This window comes from Megachile rotundata, chromosome 15 (genome assembly GCF_050947335.1).
Source record: "Megachile rotundata isolate GNS110a chromosome 15, iyMegRotu1, whole genome shotgun sequence".
Classification (NCBI taxonomy): Eukaryota; Metazoa; Arthropoda; class Insecta; order Hymenoptera; family Megachilidae; genus Megachile; species Megachile rotundata.
Genome location: NC_134997.1, coordinates 12,926,313 through 12,948,029, shown reverse-complemented (window position 1 = coordinate 12,948,029; position 21,717 = coordinate 12,926,313). Strand labels below are relative to the sequence as shown.

The 21,717-nt window shown below is 42.5% G+C and overlaps 1 protein-coding gene across 1 annotated transcript; it reads right to left on the bottom strand.

The window, feature by feature from the left end:
• Nucleotides 1–10,869: 10,869 nt before the first annotated feature.
• Nucleotides 10,870–21,171, bottom strand: LOC100882255 (uncharacterized). Its single transcript, XM_076540224.1, has 9 exons — nt 19,558–21,171; nt 19,183–19,262; nt 18,364–18,598; nt 15,535–15,652; nt 15,150–15,297; nt 14,924–15,080; nt 14,459–14,782; nt 13,448–14,359; nt 10,870–13,008 (listed from the first exon to the last, which is right to left on the bottom strand). The coding sequence occupies exons 1-8, from the start codon at nt 19,867–19,869 to the stop codon at nt 13,469–13,471; spliced, it is 2,265 nt and encodes a 754-aa protein (XP_076396339.1). The 5' UTR covers nt 19,870–21,171; the 3' UTR covers nt 10,870–13,008; nt 13,448–13,468.
• Nucleotides 21,172–21,717: the final 546 nt, after the last annotated feature.

Sequence of the window (21,717 nt, the reverse complement as noted above, 5' to 3'; positions counted from 1 at the left end):
CATTTCATAATGCACGGGTACAATTACCTGAAAACTGTGTAGAACTAATTGCAAGTTTCCAAGGCTTTTCTGTAATTGTCTTTTACCTGTAATTACCTCATATTGTTCTTTTTTCTTTATTTTTTTTTGCGAACTCGTGACTGATGCCGTATTTATACGCGCGGAATATCGAAACGGTATACGTAACCCGGTTCGAAGAAAAGAATGTATTTCGCAAGAACTTCAGAGGGAATATAATTGTAAGAGACTTTTTTTATTCGTTTAGCGACAGCGAGTATCGAAATTGTTTTAATAACACGTTGTATACATTCTTACGAAAAATATCGTTCACTTTGAAAACTCATTTCACGCCTGCGTTTCAAACGTGGACGCACGCAACGAAAGCTCTTTGGCCAGTTATATTTAATATCCTTTTACTTAGTAATCTGTCTCTTTATATCTTATGGGATACGTTTTACATTCTTATTTTGAACCTTAGCAATTTTTGGAACTTTCAATTGTTTCGAACCCATCACTACTTGTTCATCTCATCTTTATCTCATTGTATGAACCATAGATCTCTTGTCGTTCCATAAAATTTATTAATACCTTTCTCTCTTAAGTACAGAAATTATTAATTCCAACTCAAATGAGATCCAAGTGCCTTTTCTTGTGAATTACTTTTTTTATTATCACAAGATTTAACTTAATTTGTAGTCATTGAAAACCATAGCAACAAAAATCGAGGTATAACTTAATTTTTTCCGCGGATACCACCTCAAATTAGATATCCGCGCCATCTGACGGCACCGTGAATTACCAGGCTTCTCCCGGGTAATTGCAGGATTACCAACCGGTAGAACATTTCCAAGATATCCGTTCATCGGCGGAAGTCGCCCCGAATTCGTTGAAAAATCGAGAAAGTTTGGTAGCACAAGATTATATACCCTTGATTTTCCAAGTTTCCAAGATGCGGGTAAACCAGGGAGATCGTAGGAAGGTGCCGCGGCACGAAAGCCACCGATCTGTCGCTATTTCGTGTCCAGGGAATAATGTATGGCGGGATAATGGGCCGCACACAACAAAAGCCTGGCTAACAATGCAAAACCGAGGCTTAATTAGATAAATCATTGTTTTGAGACGTAAACCCGCAATCAGAGCTGCGAGCAACGGTGCAATTGATGCCGCGATACCAGCGACACGCCGCGCACCGCTCGTAATTGCGTGCTATGAATAATTACTTCTGCAACGGACGGTCAGGGGTAGTCAACCACCGATGCACGGACCTTATTAAGACGAAACTCGTTGGAGATTTCGAATAAAAATAGATGCAATTACGTTTCTGAGAAATGAGAAGGAATTCTTGGGGTTTGAATTACGTGACATAACGTGACATTATAGTATGGTGGTGCAAGGGTGGCCTAACGCTTGCAAATTCTACGCGTTGTCAAATTTGTGGAAGTCTGAAATGGGGGAAAATCTAAGGAGTAATCCAATGAAATATGCAAAATCTATCAAAGAGCAACAGTGTATATCGCTGGAAGTAAAGTTCCTTCGCACAAAGTTACACGCAACAACGCTGATTTTCCCGAAGAACCCTGCGGACAAGCGGAGTTCCTTGAAAACCGAGTTGCTCGAAAGATCTTCCATAAATTTACGTTCGTGCTTGCGGGATGATACTTGGTTGATCTTCGAGTTTTCGTGTAAGTAAACTGCGCACTTAAGTTTCGCGTGCAGAGTTGCGACCGTTCGACACAAAATTGCAACCCTTCTGCTGCTTTATTTTTCAAGTCGTTGTTAAGATAACAATCGCGTCACAGAAATAACAGGAAACCGAATTCAGGAAGTCGTTTTTCAGGTTCGACACTTTTCTATTTTCGTTTAATTGTCTAGATTAGGCTCATTAGATTATTTTTATCAAAGAGACAAGGGTAGCGATGTTTTGATGTCGGTCGCTACAGTAAGTCAAAGGCAAGCGGCATGTCAAACGAAACATTGAACCGTGCCACCATGGATCCCCTCAAATTAGCGGTAATACTGTTGGCTAGCTCTCGTTGCGACATGCGAACATTGGGACAAGTAATACGCGGTTCGCGTACGTTGAACCGTCATGGAGAATAATTTCGGATTCATGGAATCGTTCCAATTGCATAACATTATATTGTATCGATATATTAGTTTCGATAAGTGCAGATATCGCAAAATGTTACTCGGTAAATTGCAACCAACGATACAAAGCATTGTCCTGCACTTGACTTACCATGTCCATCTTATGTCCCCATAAGGACTTCAAGGTAAAATAGCTTTTCTTAAGAACTGCAAATACCTATAAAAGGGTACAAGAGCACGTGGTCAATAATGGCGTAGGATAGACCTAGTCCATATTATTTTTTTAATTGCCATAGCTAGCAAAAATATCATCCGAGGTCCGTATCGAACCGATGATTATCCCTCTTCCAGAGGGTCGTACCGCGTTACATTGTTATTATAATGAAACAAGGATAAATACAAGCCGCCGGTACACATGATCGGTGCAATTACCTTCTTACGATGATTTTCGTGGCGGTGGATCGCGGCGACGTAGGGAAGAGACCCGAAGAGGGACGAAGGGAATGCAACGGCAGCCGCGCCAGTTCGCTCGGCACCGAAGAAATTATCAGAAATTATGAGCGAAGAAATTGGTAGTCTAACCCGCGGTTGATTGACAGCCGGTCTGCCTGCCATCTCTCCCCTCGGACCCCCCTAACCTCCTCCCATTTCACCCTGCTTCCTTTTGCCTCCGATTTTCTACCTTTCACGGCACCGACAGACTTAGCAGACGTCTTTCCCGATTGTCCCTCTATGACCGCGGACCTCTTCTTCTTCGACGTTCAGCGATTACTTGGCCTCCAGGAGGTTTTGCCTTCGTCCTTTTTACCGCCGGCTAGTTTTCTCCAACGTCCGACAAATTTCAGACTCTAGAATTATAGATCGATGTCCAGGATGTGATGCGCCCATTAGAGGAGCATCTGTACTATGCGATAATCGTACGTGGGGTTAGGTTAGGTTAGGTAACGCAAGTTACAGCTTTGCGATTTTTAACGATAGTTGGAAGTTTTGAATTTTTAGAGTACATTTCATAGCCTGCTTTAACGATAAGAGATGTTAATTTAGAATATTATTGCTTCGTGCTATCGTCACGTACTTTGCGTTGCCATGATTATTAATTATAACTGCTATCATGGATACTGGAATCAATAAATTAAATAAACGATCCGACAGGAACATCGAGGGAACTAATTCGATTCCGTACGTAGGAAAGTTGTAGAACGACCGGTTCGGTAATTTTACAGTCAACCGATCTGACATCTGCGACGAGCAGACGTGGGTATTAAGCGCGAAAGAAATTTTAATGCGGCTAATCGATTCGCTGAAAACGAGTCGTCGACGCGGCTCCCTTTTTTCCCTCCCTACCCCTCTTCCTTCCCGTCATCCCCCTCGTCAATTTTTTTTTCTTTTTCACTTCTGTCCGCCGTTGTATTTTTTCCCCCTTTTCGCCGCTTTTTGTTCATAGTTCGCTGCTGTGTTACACGAGCGCGGAAGAGACCAAACGAAAAGAAACACCGCGCCGAGCGTACACGCGATGCGCATAATTCCGATAATCGAGACTTCATTTCATACGTGCCGCGCCTTTAATTGTTGTTTATTATTCCAGCCGCGAGATCGCGCTTCCTGATACGCACAGCGACTTCAATGCTTCTGCTATTGCTAGCTTTCTTACTTTTTCCACAAATATCCTTTCAAAAGTTTCTCCTTCCTGATATTTAAGTTATCTTAATTTGCGGAGAGTGTCTCGGAAACATTTTAGGTCTCAACATGTACATTCTTCTTTGGTTATTTGTTTAATAAAAAATATTGCTCTCCTCTTTTAACACTGGACGAAGTCATTGCTCGATACCCCCGTTTACAATTATTTCGCATAAAGTCTGAGATTTTTAATTTTGCACTGTAAGATTAATTTTAATCTTGCACAGTGGTGATGAAATAAATACGATCAAGGATACGAATATCGTGGAATATTCGATTTACTTCGTGACTGATTAGCTCCGAAATTACCATAGCGCAGATGAATTATTTATCGAGTTTCAACGATTGCTTCACGATTGTTACGTCAATAAACAAACCATGTATTTAAAAAAGCAATGCTCGACATGGCGTCGACGTAGGAACAAGATGGCCGCATGTGCAACGCGCTCCACTGCTTGCAGTAATTAAAGCGTTGGTTCTTGACGCAACACTTCTCGCGAACGTTTCTTTTTCTTTCCCTACATACCGTACCTTTTTTTCCACCTGTTGAAACTGCGTTTCCTGGTTTTCCTCCGGTATCTTTTATTCATACGCTAGAATATCATAAAACATAAAATGTATTTTAAAATGAACGAAGAGCATGGGTGGTGCAAGAAGGGTTAATTGAAAAGCCCTATCGATGTCCGGGTTTAATTAGATTTGGACCGGTCCCAGGCGAAAGGAAACCGACTGACCTGGACCATTAACGATGACTCGAGCTTCCACGGAAATGGTACGCAAGGCCACGAATTCGTAGTAACGCTTTAACAGGCCAATTTCATGATATGAAGCACGAGATATAACGCCGTCTGTTTGCTGCTTCCTTCCAGGGAACTTGGCCGGTGGAGGCCAATAAAGAGACCACCGTTTGGTCCGCGTACCGCACAGCCTACGGCGTTTATTAGGGACCCTAGATTTTCGTCTGACCCGTCGTTTCAACCCTGACAAGGAAATCGCTTTCAACATTCAGGCTAATTTACCCAGCTCGCCGATCGGCCTCGATACCGAATCTTCCATCTTTCTCTCTTGCATGGAATGCTATAATTGCGCCAACCGTGGACGGCCATTCGTGATCATGGGCTTCTCTTCCCTTAGTTTAAGCTTCGAACTCTTACCAGTTCTTTAATATCTGTCTCTTCTTTAAACAATTTTTTTATCAATATTAGGTCTTTTAAGTTCTTTGTACTTCTTGGAGGATTTGATCAAACGTTTAGTGTCGAGTCTCAAATTTATTGAAAGATTGAGATGTGGTGTGGTTTGTGGAACAGGTGGAATTTTAATATAAATATGTTATATTGTTAGGGGACATTACAACTAGACTTAGACCCTCCAGATTCTTAAAGAAAGGCTTCTAAATGTTGAAAAATTAGTATCTGAAGTAATAGTTTAAAGGGTGGATTTGGTTGCAACTTCTCAGTACTTCAGTGCACCATTAAAGAGTAATAATTTTTTGAATTTTCAAGATTTTCATTGCGTTTGCTATTGAAACGATATTACGAGTGTGCAGAGACCAGAAGGAAGATTGCCTGTATGTATCCCTCGGTGCATTTCAACTGGTAGATCACGCCACTTGAAACGTACAGATATGCACGTGAGTGCATCCCGGGGAACAGTAATGGCCGCCGTGAGCCGGCGATTGCGAAGCCGGATGGCTGACGCGGCGGAGAACCGGAGGAATTTCAGAGCGGAGGTGCGATAATGAGTAAATTGGCTCCGACTTGTGCCGAGTTACGACCAAGACGAAAAGACCCGCGAGTAAACCGGTTCCAAGGCCAGTCCGCGAATCGGATTCCATGCCGATTTCCTGTAATCTACGAATGTTACTTGTTAAATGCTTATCTGGCTTCCTGTGAGAGATCGTGCGCCAAAATTACGGATGGATATTCATCTTGTGCGTTTCGCGTGATGTGCTCTCTGGGAAAGGTTGCATTAGACGGTGAATTCGATGACAATACGAGCTGCAATGCCATTTTTAATCAACTTATGGTGAAAATTATAATGGGGTTTCCTGGGGAAGGGACTTAATTGCTGAAGAATGGCTTTTGGGTTTGATGGATGTTGGAGATGCTTCTTTGGGATGTTTAAAATTAAGAGGATTTAATTGTTGCATGAGTTGATTACTCTTGTGATGTGTATGCAGGGTGTTTGAAAAATAAATTATTTTTTAATTTCTGGGACAAGGTAAATGTCAAGATTGACTTGACTGAACTAACTTGACTAAAGCGACGGTCACCGATCAGCGCAATAGTAAACAAAAAGAAGATAAAAAAAGACAAAAAGTTACACAAGTTTCCCTGTGAGAACTGCGTAACGCGCACCTACGCGTTAATAATCATTAATCTACTAATTATCAACGAGTTCTTTTAATAGCCTGGAAAACGTTGCAACGTTTAATTAGTAGTGTCACGGATATCATGCTGCCCTAGTTCTCAAACAATTCACTAGCTCCTAATTGTTAGCCATTGGCCTGTGCGACAAACCTACGTCTAAATTAATCCTCGTACGACAAACGAGTTCCATCCTTGAACTCGCATAGAAGCTTATATTTTTAAACTTAAAGGTTTATGATACTCGGCTTCCATTTCGTGGCGAAATGCGCCATAGTGACGGAGTTAGGACGCAGGACCTGTTGGTCCGCTTCCGAATTTTTCCCCCTGCGTTTCGTTCGATGAATAAAAGATCGGCTAAACGATCCGAAGAGGTTCGGTTGGACGTTCGGAAATGATGTTGGCGGCCATCGCAAATTATTCTTGCTCGAGGATGCCGGTAGCCGTGGAAGAATATCACGCTAGCTACCCAGAAGGAACACGTTTTATTCTCGTTCATCGAATGGCCGAGGGATCGGCCCTCCTAGACCCGGCTTGGACGAGGCAATTATTTGAAAATTACTCTCGAACCTATCCGCTTTCTTGGGCTTCGTTTCAAAACGAAAGTTATTCCTACACGCGAGACCCATCATCATTCAACCCCTTTCGATCCGATGGTTCACCATGGAATTCGATTCTTCTTCGCTGCTTTATTTATTCTTCTTGGATATTGTTCGAGAGGATGCTGGGAGAGTATGGAATTTAATCGATGCTAATAAAACTATGCAGATTACGTTTGACGTCGTAGGATCTTGAAACGTTGGTTCGTGAATCCTCCATCCGTGTCTGGCCTCTTCGGACCTCTAACCCTTCGGTACCTTCCGAGAAAACTATTTTATTGATTTTGCCGGAATGTTGGAAGAGGTATTTACACAGATTACAGTAATGTTCGCAGCCTCCGTGGAATCTTAGCTTCTTAAGCCTGTTTAAGAGATTAATGACAGACCGTTCGAGAGTTGTAAAATATTGATAACGTGGAAATAAAAATTCTCCTGCTTTTTCCAAGCAACCGCAGAACTGAACAATTACTAGGCGGAAACGGGGAACGTAAACGGCGGAAGCGCAACGTGGACGTTGCAAGAGTTCAAGCTTTTCGTTTCCATATTTTTCCAATGATCCGTATCAATCTGTCGATTACACCAGAGTTACCCTATCGATGGAAAAAAGGCTCGTTAAAAAAAATACAGGAACGAAAACAAGTAACGTCAGCGAATCAAGATCAACGATATCTAAAGCTCGGTTCCAGCGAAACAGCTTGACGTGCCGCTATTCGAAAGCTTAAATCGTGACAATGAGGCGTGCACGTATATCACAGGTCTGTATAAAAGTTAACAGTCGCTAAATAATGCAACGAAACCGGTGATCCCCTGCTATCGATAACCGTCAGCCCAGTTAATACTACTTTGAGGAGTATCGATAACGTAACAACTGCGTATTCCCACGAATACTTTCTGGAAGAGAACAAAAAAAATTGTGTTATCATACAGTCGAATGTCATATATATTTCGTGATGTGCAACGTCCTCCCTTCGTCACGGAAATCGCGAACACGAAACGAGACGCCGTCGTTGACTGGACGCCATGTTGCTGAAATACTGTTAAAGGCAACGGGAAATCGTAACGAATATTTGGTGACTTCCGCTAATTGGTATAGTCTGGAAGCGATCGAAAGTAGGACTCGGAAATATAGTTCAAGTATACGAAGTTGGAACTCAAATTTGGTATTTGAATATTGGAATGCGTGAATTATTTGAGAATACTCGAATTCTCCGCATTCTACTGATACTTGAACGCGTTGATATGCAATGTCGCCATGTGACACTATGTGGAGATATATGGCCTTATAATGCGTATAGTAATATTCAGATATTTATAGAATTTCGCTACCATTGCTAAGCAAAGATGGAAGTAAAATTCCGACTTGGAATTCCGACATACCTGACATTCGGATTTTCGCAGCCCTATTCGGGGGACAGGTAAGCGAAGCTCCGTGCAAGAACGAAAAGAAGAAAGAAACGACTGTCAAGATTGAAGCGGTAAGATTAGCGAGGGAAGCCAATCTGAGTGTGAGCAGGTTTGAGCAACACCTCCAACGGTGTGGAAATCGCGGGCAAAGCGGGTGCAGTTTGCGGAATACCGGCGAATGGTGGTTCCCGTCGGATCAGGACTGGTCTGCGGAGCGACAGGGAGAAAGAGAAAAGGGGAAAAAAGTCAGAATATCGGGGAGGGGGAAGAAAAAAAAATCGAGAAAACGAAGGAATGCACGCGACCAAGATGGCGCCGCATTGTGTGCGCACTCGACGGACAGGGAGCACGAAACAGGAATGGAAGCCGCAACAGAATGGGGATAATTGCGTTGGAAATGCAGCAAGGCTCCTCCCCTTATTCACAACCTAAAGGCTTGCAACTGCAAGTGCCAAGCTGCTCACTTTACGGCGTGCACACATGACACGTTCGACCACTGGCGACGCGAATAACCCCGATACAACGATCTCCGTGTGCTCCGCCTTGCATCGTCACGCTTCTACGTGGCTTGTAAGCCTTACCAATTATTTCCATATTTCCCGTAATTACCTATTTTCGTTTCTTTATTGCAACGCACTCTCATTAGCGGACGTAGCCTTTTTTAGAGGCACCCTTTTGGGCAAATTTTTAGCAAAATGATACATTCGATGTGGATGTTTTGTTCACACGATGTTCTAATTCAGAGTATTATTGCCACGAAATAAGCTTCGATAGTGGCGTCAAAAGTTGTCACAAGACCAGTGCACTCTTGGAAAACAACCCATGCTTTGAATGATACAAGGGAGAGATTTCCTCATACTGGTTTCACCTTGAAATAATACTTGAGAGGCCATCTTGTACAACTAGAAATGATACTTTAAGACCTCGTTCCTTTTATATGTCAAACTTATAAGTCAAACCTTTCCTATTTATAAGACCTCAGCTCTTTCAGCTGATGCTCGTGAATGTTGCTTTAAACTTTAATTAGTAATCTGCCTGAGTAGTAACGTAAATATAGTAGTAATATTAAAGTATGAGTTTATTCTAATTTGCGCGATAAAATGACCCTCTTCAGTGATAAGATTTGTGACGTTGCGGTTACTAGATGGTCCCTGCTTTAATTAAGCGCTGACGGGCATTACCATACTCCAATGGTTTCCTCCGCTTGATCGATTAATTCTATAGATATTATCAGTAATTTATTCTCCTTCGTCGGGATAGTTTTTTCACTGACTCACGGAATTTAATTAATAGTAACCATAAGCGCGAGCTTTGTCGCTTGCATGATCTTCCTACTTGGTAAAATGTTGGAGCAACTTTTTATACAATCACACGACATCTACCAGCTGACATATTTATCAACCGAGTGATTTGCCCAGTCACCAAAATGTTGAACGACATTTTCACTAATAGCCGAGTTATTAATTACTCTATTAGTTTGTCGAATGATAAATGATTAACCGCGATGTAAGGAGTTTTAATAAAAATGGTAATGGACGTTAACGATTTGCGATTATACCATGCAACGAACTTTTCTTCTTCGATAAAATGGGACTCGGTGAAAAATTAATTACGCTTGGACGCAGTATGTAATTACACGCAACTGTTGGTAAATTTTGTCGTCATTACGAATCTCGTTCGTGCGTGGAAACTTAATTAACTTCTGCGTTCAGTTAATGGTAAATTAATTGTCTCGTATTTGGATAAGGGCGCACTATTTGCGAGAGGAAAATGTCAAATAGAAACTTTAAAATAAAACGTGAATTTGATAGTTAAGCTTTTAAGTGCTTTGAGGAAAATATTTGCTAAATTATAATTCGTATTTGTTGCGCAAAATCAAGAAAGGTACTCGTTCCGCAACCTAACGGTGAGTGAAGGTAATATTAAAATAGACAAGTGAGTTTTCCTTTGAAATTAGCAATTTTCACGATTTTCTGGGAAGAGTAAATTGTTTTATAATATCACTAAAACAGTAACAATGTCATCATAAGTTTTTAAAAATGTTAGGAACAAAAATTAAAAAAATATGGACTAAAAAGTCATCAAGCATCTAGCGGTGAAGGGTGCGAACTAACGGAACTACATTTCAATACGTATATTTGTGATAATTGACTTTTTCCGATATTCTAAGACTTGTAAATTAATCTGAAGATTATTAGCAATGATTTCTGAAGAATATCGAAGCCTTTTGTTGTCTATTAAGCCGAAAAAATGGATTTTAATTAGGGCTGTAGGAAAATGGTACTAGTGGCGCCATCTCTCCGGCGAACGGGGTGAACTACACACTTTTGAAACAGCTCCTTCGTTAGTTCCTATCCGCCACCACCAGGTGGCGCCAGGATCATCATTTTTTATCCACAGAGTCGTTGGTCAAGTCGAGTTCTATAGTTTCTGCCTCATGTGCGCCACCTGGTGGTAAAAAAGAGAACTAATTAAAGTGCTGTTTCAAAAGTGCGTAGTTCACCCTATTCGCCGGAGAGATGGCGCCACCAGTTCAATTTTCCAAAAACCCCTTTTTTATACGTAAAAATGTAAATTTGAGCCACCCAAATGATAATGTGACCTTAAATATACTATAAAGATATTAAAAAAAAATATTATTCCATGAAAATTAAATGTAAAGCCCTTATTTGTGATATACTACACGTATCTATTTAGGGGTAGGAGGTATTACACATTAAAATAAAGAACGTTAATCATTTTAATATCACTTTATTGACTACAGACATACTTAAACCGAAATACTGTTAAACAATCTATCCACACCCTCCATAAAGTTTCCAATTCTCTACATTCAGAACACGTTTTTCTTATGCTGCCAGGGTATATAACTATAAAATAAATTAAAAAGTTTGCAGCACCATATAGTTTGCGGCACATAATCGATGCGCCAAAAAGGCTTAATAATTACAAAGAACAAAGCTCGAATAATATCGAGGTACCGTAGGAGTTTAAGAATTTTCCCCCCATTAAATACGGGCAAAGAATCTTAGTTGAGCATATTCTCGCATTCTTTCTCTTTTTTCCCTCTTTCACTCTCTCTCTCAGTTCATACACATTCACTCTCAAATATGAAGGTATCTAAGGATTAACGATACATATAAATTGCAATTAATTAATTTTCTCTAGCATACTTTAAATTCCAAGGTCTTGTCAAAAAAATGCAGCAAATGTTACCAACGAATCACGACAAATTTAGACCACTCTGTTTCAATTCCTCATCTTTTGAAAGAAAGATCATTGGCTGCATTTTTTGTGTCTTCGAACATCTTACAGTGCATGATAAAAACAACAATTATAACAAATTCTTAATATATGAACGAATTCGTTAACATCCGTAATTTTTCTCGCTCCCTTCAAATAGCTTGTGCGTAAATTCGCACGGTATACCGTGCAATACAAACGAAAACGTGAAACGATATGAAATAAACGAGGATTCGGGGACAATTTCTTCTCTTGATGGCTGAACACTGCAATCGAGTAAGCGCAAATCAAGTCTTCATCGAACGAAACTCAGACTTTAAAGGAAGTGCACGTTTGTCTTAAAGATGAAAAAGGTTCTCTCTGTTCCTAGTCCGACATCTTCCGAACAGAAGCATATAAAAGCGAACAGTTATCACACGCTAATGCTCGACAGCGTTTCGTTACAGATATTAGTCAACCGGACCTTATCTACCGTTTTTACAAATATGCGCAGCATTTCGAGTTCTAGTTTCCGTGAAAAACACCCGACAGTATCTTTGCGGTTGTCAACTACGTCGTATTAAACAAATTACGGAAAGTTTCAAGTGGCACTAGTCCATAGTTGCCTGAGTAAGTTTAGTTGACTAGAATTCATTTCTTTTTCATCAAACCTGGTCGTGAGAACAAATCCCTTTACAAAACATCGAGACTACGGTTTAGAAAAGCTTAGAAACGGAATTCCATGCCATTTGGATACATCGACACCGCGTGTCTCTTTCGGTAAAATCTATTGATCCTAAGTACACCTTGCTCTTCCGACATCGTTGAACTCTTCGTTATCATAAACATATAAAAACTCGGTCCGAATCTTACTGACCTGAGCAACGTCATGCGAAAACTTTGAGGATACGAAAGCATTAACGTGAATCTATGAATGGATGCCCGTGAGCAACGGTGCTATTTATGATAAACCATCAAGTATTTAGGAATTACTCGCTTCAACCCTTTACAATCCACTAAAAGTAAAACTGTACTTAAATAAAACATATCATACAAGTACGATTTATAAATGGAAATAATCTATAAAGTCTGTGGAGCGCAAAGGGTTAGTTAACCCTTTCGCTGCTGGGATTAAACCAATTTAATATATCTTTTGTAACCGACCTTACAGCGATTAACTATTATACAACACGTTACATTATATGTACATAGTCAAAGCTATATCTTGGTCTCGTCGCTCGACCGCGAAACTAAAATTGCAATAAATGCGATTCAACCGCTTGAAAGCTTCATGGCTCGATACAAAGCAAGAAATTAATCCGATCGTATATGCGTCATTAGCAGCAAAAGGGTCAAAAGGATGCTCGAACGTAAATTTCGTTCGTATCACGAGGCAAGTATGTACAAACGATCCGGATAACGTCGTTACCTGCATTATGCTTGACGCGTTTATACGCGTTCGGTGACACTCGCTGCTGATCACGTAACGTTACACTTTGTCGTGCACGTACGTCGATATAGAAATCGATTATGCTCGAAGGAAACCGACGCTAGTCTTATTCCTTGATACGATCAGCAGCTGTTCCTAAATTTCATGCCACCTTCTTCTTACTTGTCTTCTTGCTGCGGGGGAGAGTAGCGAAGCTGGTTATCTGAAAAAATAATTTCGACTCTTCAGGAAGAATACTCGAGTTGCTTAAACGATCGTAGCGGGTCTTTTTTACTTCGAAACAAGAGAAGCGTCAAACACGACACTGTAAAAAGCTGTAAAGAGTCGCATTCTTGTATCTATTCTATCCGCAAACCTTTATCCACCCGTGTACATACGTCGCTACTATTACGTTAATGTCACAACATGCTGGGGGCACAATAGGAACACTCGTTAAGCGATTAGTGATCAAAGTAATCACAAAACACTCTAGAAATCATTTTCATACGATCTGAACGAATCAATCCGTTTCTCTTCTCCAGATATCCAGTATGGTAACGTGATTACAGAGTGAGGAGGATGTGGAAGGATCAATGACAAGGGGTTTATTCGATTTGCCTATAAAACCAGTCAAACAGACCCGTCTAACTCTTACATCTTACATCACGTTCCTAAAAAGCTTCTTAATAAATGTCTGATTCCAATCTTTTCCCAGCTTTAGGCGACTGGGACATCTCTCTGATCGTTGATTCCGAATTAGTCGCAACTGGCTTTGTCTCGTCAATGTCTTTGTTCTCTTTTTTAATCTCATTAGCCTCGTCGTTCGACGCCAGAATATAACTGCCCGAGCTGTTCGACGTATCGTTCTCGCTCTTATCGTCAGCATTCTCTCGATGCGACTTCGGCGCCAGTTCTATGATAGTCTCTTGCGATTCGATGCTGTTCGATCTGGACTCGCTAGTCTCCGAGACAGAATCTTCGGCTTTAACACCTTTCTGTTCTTTAGAAAAAGCATTGTGAAAGATGTTTTTCGGAATCGTCAATAATTTAGAGAAGCCTTCCTTCGTACGCTGTCTCTTAGACTTTTTACCTTTGGGCTTTCCATCCGTGGCGTGAGCGATGAACACGTCCTTCGTGCTGCTGATGTTCGAAAACGTCTTCACGGTTCCGGTTTTAATTACCAAAGTGGCTTTCAGCGCGTTCTGAGAATCGGTTTCGTCCATGTCTTCTTCGCTTTTCGCGAGGGGAGCCTTCGGTGCTGGCTTCTTGTGGTACTTCCCCGCTCTATTCGCGTCTTCGTACTCCGAATCTACCTTGTTAATCGAATCTTCCGTTTCCGTAGATAACTGTGTATCTTCCGAGGTTTTCAAGGGTACAACGATCTTTGTATCCTCTTTCTTTACGTCCACGTTCGACGAGTCGGTCTCTGTGATACTTGTACCGTCGTGTTTCGATTCCTGAGTGTACACGATGCTGCTCACAGCTTTGTGAGCATCGCTGAGAAGTTGCTTCAGCTCGTCAAATTTGTTCTGGCACAGCTCGTCGCTTATGGAGTGACTTAATTCTTTATTAGACTTTTCGAGAGATGGTCCCTCGTTCGTAAGAACTGCAGCCACGTTGATCTTTGGTTCAGCTTTGTCTTGAGCCTCAGTCTGTTCTATCTGTGCGTGCACCGTGTCATTGGTAGACGGTTGTTCAGCGACAGTTTTAGTCTCTATACTCTGAATTACTTGCACCTCTGCGATCGGAACAGGTTCGCTTGATTTCGATTCCATTCCGCATGGTTGCGGGCCTGATTGACTGGTATTTTCGAGCGAATCGTCGTTACCTGCGAGAAAGGGGCGACCGAGTTTGATATAATCAGCAACATTGCTGTTTTGCGAGAGCAGAAGCAGGATCTCGAGAGCTTGTTCAGGAGTCACGTGAGTCAAAGGTGTCGGAAATGAGATGTTTTTGAAGGAAGGAGGATCGATGCCGCCGGTATCTTCTCCCGAGTCCTTCCGGTTCCATAGAAAATTGACAACGTATTACATGACGGAACGATTCGAATAAATTTTTACTTAAAATCGAATATTCCACGTAAACTAGAATTAAATCTTGACTCGAGTTCTTGTAGGGACTGGCTCGGAATGTAGTACCTCTGGTGTTTTCTTCGTGGTAGAACGCGGTTTTGCGCGTGTTCTTGCCCCGACGCTCGACGTCCGAACTAACGAGTCACCCTGTGACGTACGAGTGGATTGCAGCGCTTCCCCGCTGCTGTAACCGCTGGAGATATCGTCCGAAGACCTTATATTACTGAAATTAAACGTAGACGTCAACGATCTCGCATTGTCGAGGATTATGATCGTAAGAGGATATACGTACGTTAAGCTAGCCGTTGGTTCTCTGGATCTCGGTTGTCTGACGTCGACGTCCACCTCGGAGAAATACAGCTCCATGCGGTTACTACTCGATTGAGTTCGACGAGGACTATAACTTCTTCTCCCGACGTGTTCTCTTCGACGAGGCTCCACTGTAAATCGTGGACAAATTACGTACGAACTTAAGTCTAGCACTGTCTATCTATTAGCAGGGGACTGTTGTATAACTCGAAGCATCGACTATATACATATGTACAATTATGATTAGGTACAAAGATAGATAGCTACGCTATTTCTGTCTTTGTACGAGATCCAGGCTATTGTTTCGAGGTGTAGGAAACACGTTTGATATTTGCAAGAATTGGCAAGCGCTATAATCGGCCAATAACCTTCCATGTCCGTCTCGTCGTGCATGTGCGGCGTGTTTCTATTCTCGTCCTCCTTCTCGCCGGTCAGGTCGCTTAGGCTGTAGCTTTTCTTCAGATGTTGCACCAAACCACCACCACCCTGAAAAACCAATTCCCCGTGTTTTTCAACGTTCACACGGATCGACATGCGGTTTCACCCTTTCGTTACGATATTTTTTTTAAAATAGTTCATCAAAAATAGTTCGCGTGGTAGCGATAGTCTTCGCAATGGCTATAGTTCGAATATAGGTGTTTCGTAACGAAAGTGCAAAGAAATCAGAGATACGAATCGATATCGAAGGTGTAGGAACGGAGAAAAGAAAAACTGAAACTCTTACCAACCCGGAAAAAAGGTGTTAATGTGTTATCAGCCATCAGCGGAGCGCGTGTACGATCTGTCCTACGTGTGGTTACCGATCGATCTAGGGTCCCGGGTTCAGCAACACGTATACGTTTTCTCGTCTCTCCTGCGTTTCTTCCCTTTTTGCGTAAACTCTAACGATAGACTCTCTCGAACTCGTTCGACAGGATTCGAAGAGTAATTCCGAGTTTCGCGAAGCGGAGAACGAAGCAAGGGTGCAACAGTTTTTATTTGTTTTGTCGACAGTTTATTCCAAAAGAAAAAAAGATGACATATACCATCGTGTGGTTGTCGCTTAAAATCTTTGGGATCGGGTATAAAAAATCTTACATTCTCTAAGAGATTAACACGGTGCGAAATTATCGTGCGACGCTTTGGTTCCACGGGAACTGTTCGTTTTCCTGAGCTAACAAAAATGTTTTATTCAAAGAAAAAAGAAAGAAAAATTGATCATTAAAAAGCGTACTATAAATGGGAGAACAGTTACCGTTATATCGCTCGTAAGTCGTCTCTTTCGCAGGTGTATCTTAAAATAACAACTATCAAAACACCTCGGTAATAACTTCTCGATTTCCTTCCTGAATTGTGCGCGAACAATAGGTACTAAGATCGGACATTTTGTAAGCAAAACGTGCGACGAGATAACAGGTGCGCTTTTCCACGTGCAAAATTTATTTAAAACCTACGCTATCGATGTCTCCCGTTATCTCAACACGCTACAGTCTTCAACTCTTTATTGACGCAATCGTAACTCGCGAATATCTCTCTTAGGCACTTCTACACCCTTTAGCTACGATAAAAGGATACTGTACCGTTTATTTAATAATCAGCTGAAGGGCTAAACGTGATTACAAAGTACAAGTTGGTAAAAGCAATACAAAACTAACAAAACGTTACACAAAGAAAATAAAAATAATTTGCTCCACTGATCGAGTCGTACACGAAAAAGAAGTCGAAAAAATTGTGTGATATATTTATTCCATGAAAAAGATACGCCGATAGACTAAGATTTGTCGAGTTAACGATATGCGACGGAATTTCTTTTCTCAGACATTCCGTCGAAAGGCACTTCGGATACCTAAGCTAAAACTCTGTCGAGCTCGCAATAGCAAAAACGCATTAGACTATCCTTAAAACTATGCAAGTTAATTCTAGGTGATATAATAAAGTGTATATATCGCAGACTTCGCGGAAAGACACACAGTTACTAATTTCAAATGATCTAAACGCTGTTCGAAAATTTCACGACCAAGCTTCGCTTTCCTCTTCGTTGAACCGTATAAACGCGATTAACTTGGCCCATCGTGAATCCCTCGTGCCGTTAACTAAAATTAAAAAAAATACCATACAACGAAAACCATCTTAAAGGGATTCACGCGGATGCTTACTAACAAATTTTTTACCGCTAACAAAGGAAATCTTTTAAAACAAACCCTCACACTGGAAGCTACTGTCCATCGAGAACTTATAAAAAAAGTAACGTCACGCCGAACCTTCCCTTTAAACTTTGTTAGGGGTTTCGCGAGTGGTTCTCACCCACGTATCTTAATACTCCGGTTTTTAATATTCGTCATCGTCGTCGCTGAATTTAAAATAATCCTTGCGACGAGATCTCGTCCATCTCTGGCTGCGTTCCGTCTGCTCCTGCATCTCGATCTCCAACCTCTTTTGCGTCTCCTTGGGTAAGTTGTAAAGCTCGTCGTCGTTATCGTCATTGTAGTCGTCGTCGTCGTCGTCCTCGTCACAGTCCTTGATCTCGTGCACGCTTGGTACCAGCTCCGCGGGCATCAGATCGTCATGGCTAGTGGTTGCTCTCGGTTTCGACGTCTCGACTTCGTCCAGCTGATCCGCTTCCTTCTGCGAGTTCCGCGGTGACGCACGCTTGGCCGAGCTAAAAACCGGCGAGGCCGATTGAGGGTCGCTGGTCGATGGATCGTTTGGCACGTTCGGGTTCGACTGCAGCAAATGCTGAATCGCCCGGGATGCAGTCGTCGACATTGTATCGGTTTTTTTTGGCACACGTCGTTTGATGTTAACGGGTCGAACACACGATGGATAGACGGATGGTACACGCACACACGGATACACACGGTGATGGTATTGTTTATTTAAAAAGCGACGATGTTTGTTAAAGGAACCCGAGATGGCGACGGTTAACCGATGTTTTGTGGTGATGACACGTGGTCGACGTCGGTGTTTTTTGTTTGTTTGGTTTTGATTAGACGACGTGCAGGATAGGCGTGCAGGGTCAACGAAAACATAAAATCAAGAAAAAAAAACATGGAATGATTAACGAGTCGACGAAGCTGTTATCGAAGCGGGTGGGTGCGAGATCGAGTGTATTAATCGATCGTTCGTGGAACGCGTACACGTGGCAGTGTCCACGAAGACGATCGATTTCGTTGTTAATGCACCGTTGAACGATGTGGGTTCGAAAGCTCGAAACTTACCTTGATGGCGGTTTGCATTAGAACCGTGGTGGCGTAATTGACACCCTTGGTGCCGAGATGTAACACCGCCGTGTAACCCTGCTCCGTCGCGCGTGCCAAAGCGTCGTCGATTTCGGCCTCGCGGCGGATCAAGGCCGGATGAACAAAGCGTCGATAGAGGATGCTCGAACCTTTGGTCGCTGGGCTGAGTAGCCATACAACTAGGATCGTCTTAATTTCATAGTAAAACGGGAACCTGAGTGGGAAACAACGGCAAACGTTACGCGACCGATCTATTCTCTGATTGCAACGGGGATGAGAGGCACAAAGAAGCCGAAGAAAAGGATCGAACGAGGAAACGAACAGAAGCGAAGCAGGAAGGAAAAAGGGAAAAATGGTGGAGGTAACGACAGATCGGAAGAGGGGAGGAAAACAGCAGGGTATTCCCGGCTAGAAATACGCGACTGTCGTGCTCTCTCTTTTTTGGTTGTAACCCGAGTACGAAAGGCGAAAGGAGAGGATCTGGCACAGCAGGGAGGAACGGCAGAAACAGAGACGGAAGACGAAACGCTGGCAGAATCCTCAGAAGTGCATGTAAGCCAATATCCATCTCGGCCGAAATTAGACTTTCGGAATTCCCGTTGGTGAGCCACGGACCGCGCGAGCGTCGGTTTATTGGCCCCGGCTACCACGAGATTTCACTCGCTTCCGGCGAAAAAGGGGGCCATGACCGCCCTCCGAACGCTCGCGCGACTTTTAACCCTTCAGCGTACGAAATTTTCGGAGGATAGGACATTTCCTGTAGGGTAGGAATTTCTTCGACCTTGACGCTTTGCTCACCAGAAACTGAAGAAAACATCCGTGAACGTTTCGGCGCAAGTGAACAGCGCGAAAACGATCCAGTACATCATCCATTTCACCTGGAAATAAAAGGGAACGTTCAGAAGTGTTACGAATTGTAAGTGGACGTATGGTAAAGGGATTAAAAGGGAAATGGCTATTTTCGAAGTTCTCAATTTTTAATTAAAAAGCTTGGGCAAACGTTTGCGGAGCGAAGTTTGCGCAAGAAACAACGTTCGATCGAAACGTTATCGGCTTCCTCGAACTTGCCTCCGAGCTAAACTCCCCTATTAATTAGGATCGTCAAACATAATCGTTTCTAATGGAATGGAATATCTGTAGTTTTCTCAGCGTGCGGCCGCGCACGATACTCACGTATTCCTTCACATTCTTCGTTCTGACCGCCTTGTAGGATGCGTAGGCCGGGTACAAATTGCCGAACACTAATCTGAAAATTGGATACAGCAGAACGTAAGTGAGCGGTCTGGGCATAAGGATAACCAGCAACGCGGCCAGGATTCGCAGTCGATCCAGGGTCATTCTCTTTGGAACTTGGTTCGCGCAGTATCGAACGCAAGAAAGGAAGCTCTCAGCGAATATTCTACGGGCACCAGTTTTACAGATTATCCAGTCGAGCGGATTTTCATCGAGATCGCTCGTTCGAGCCTCGCTCGTTTTCGTTTCCATTCCACTTCGAGCGACTACTCTATTCTCCTCTTCTGAACGCTTCGCGAGCTATCGAGCCTCGAACGCTTTTCGACGCTCGTCGTACGATTCGACGCATCAAACTGCAACATCGAAAGTTAAGTTCCCTTCAAAATCGATTTCACCGTCTACGTAGCTTCTTTCGCTTACGCGTTCGAAGATGGACGACTCGTTGCAAAGACGATCGATACAATCGTTTTCGGAACTGCTAATCGTTTGCAATCGTATTTCTTTCGTAAGCTGTTAATTTGCAAAACCGAGTCTTTCGTTGACTATTCTATTAGAACGATCGAAGGATTCTTGTCGAACAAGATACGATCGAATCAAAGTGTGAACCAAAATAATTTCTTGCACAGAAATGATCAGAGGCACTTTGAAAAGACACGATCGCAAACGATCGAGACTGATCAGATTAATTAGCAACGATTAGAGAAAATTCGTGAGTGGAGTCCGCTGGGCAGTTCTCACGAACGCGACGCACTTGTTGCATCGTTGCTCGAGCGAGAGAATCGATCGGAAAGAATCGCACGCTCCACACTGTTCGATCGAGGAGATGGTGTCGATCGGTGCCTTGTTCCGCACGCGGATGCTTCCAGTTAAAGACTAAACGTACAGCTGCGTTCTGGCAGCGTCGCCTGCACCGACGACTCTATTTTCGCGTCTTAAGGCGCTGTCGCGCGATGGAGCCACGAAATCGAGGCGAGCCTGGAAGCGATAACGAGTTTGCTTCTGGTTGAATGAACCGATCGGAAAGAATTAATTATTACAAAGTAACAGAGTGTCACGGACCACCATTAAACAGTTAATTTACAGACTCTCGAATTTAAGATCGCACTTTGAATAACGAAACAGAGAGATTCGCGGTGCGAGCTTCTTCCAGCGAGAATCGCGCGAAACTACAGTCGATTGCGCTTCGCAGGTAATTCGATGATTGTCACCAATGTCGTTGTCATAAATTGCGTAACAGGGCGTCCTTTGTGCGCAGTCGGTGGATACTATCCGCGCGTTAACGAGCTCGGAATTCTCTTTTTGCGTTTATTTCGCGTAGATTCTGTGGTCGATCGACATCCGATAACTCCTTGACAGAGGACGAGTCGACAAACAGCTGTTTAACCTCCGAGGCTGGTATAAGCTTACTTTAATCGAGTAATTCGATTAAGGAGGTCCGATGAGGAATAAAACAGAGGTGAGCTAGCGGCCCAAATGCTTCGGCAAACCTACTCGTCACGAAATTAGAATACATACCGGGTCAACTGGTTCTGAATCTATAAGCGTGACTGCTGTTTATAAATATCGAAGCGTGACTATGTTTGGAGGAATTTGTAAGGGCACTAAAAAAAATAATCCATGAAAAATCTCGTGTTAGAGAACATAAAATTGCAAGGCTCATAAACTGCGAAATGTAGAGTCGTTAATTAAACACGTTTAATAATCCAGCGCGAAATTCTTTGGTCAGAATCGAAGTCATCGAATGGTTAAACTGGTTTACATATTTAAAGAAAGTTTCATTTTTGTATATCCTCGTGGATGAACCACGGATTCTTCCACGGAAATGGAAGAATAGTTATTGTTTTAGCAGGTGGAAAGGAAATTCACTTCCCCATTGTATTCTCGTAAGAGGTCATGTCGCCGGGTTACGACCGTTGTACTCTGACCAAATTCAGAACGAGTTAGCGAAATTCGGCGCGCACCTTTAACGCGAGAAATTCAATCGGCAAATCTCTAAAGCGTTTCGAATAAAAGGAGTGTTTTCTCTTTCGTAACAAAATGCATTCGTACGGAGATTAAAACGGCGAAAGAAAGGCGGAAAATATGGAACGAGTATTTTCA

Coding starts and splice junctions, on each gene's coding strand:
- LOC100882255 (XM_076540224.1), bottom strand. CDS start 19,869: ATGGAAACGAAAACGAGCGAGGCTCGAACGAGCGATCTCGATGAAAAT. Junction 19,263..19,557: donor CGAAGAATGTGAAGGAATAC/GTGAGTATCGTG, acceptor TTTTATTTCCAG/GTGAAATGGATGATGTACTG. Junction 15,653..18,363: donor TAATGCAAACCGCCATCAAG/GTAAGTTTCGAG, acceptor TTGGTTTTTCAG/GGTGGTGGTGGTTTGGTGCA.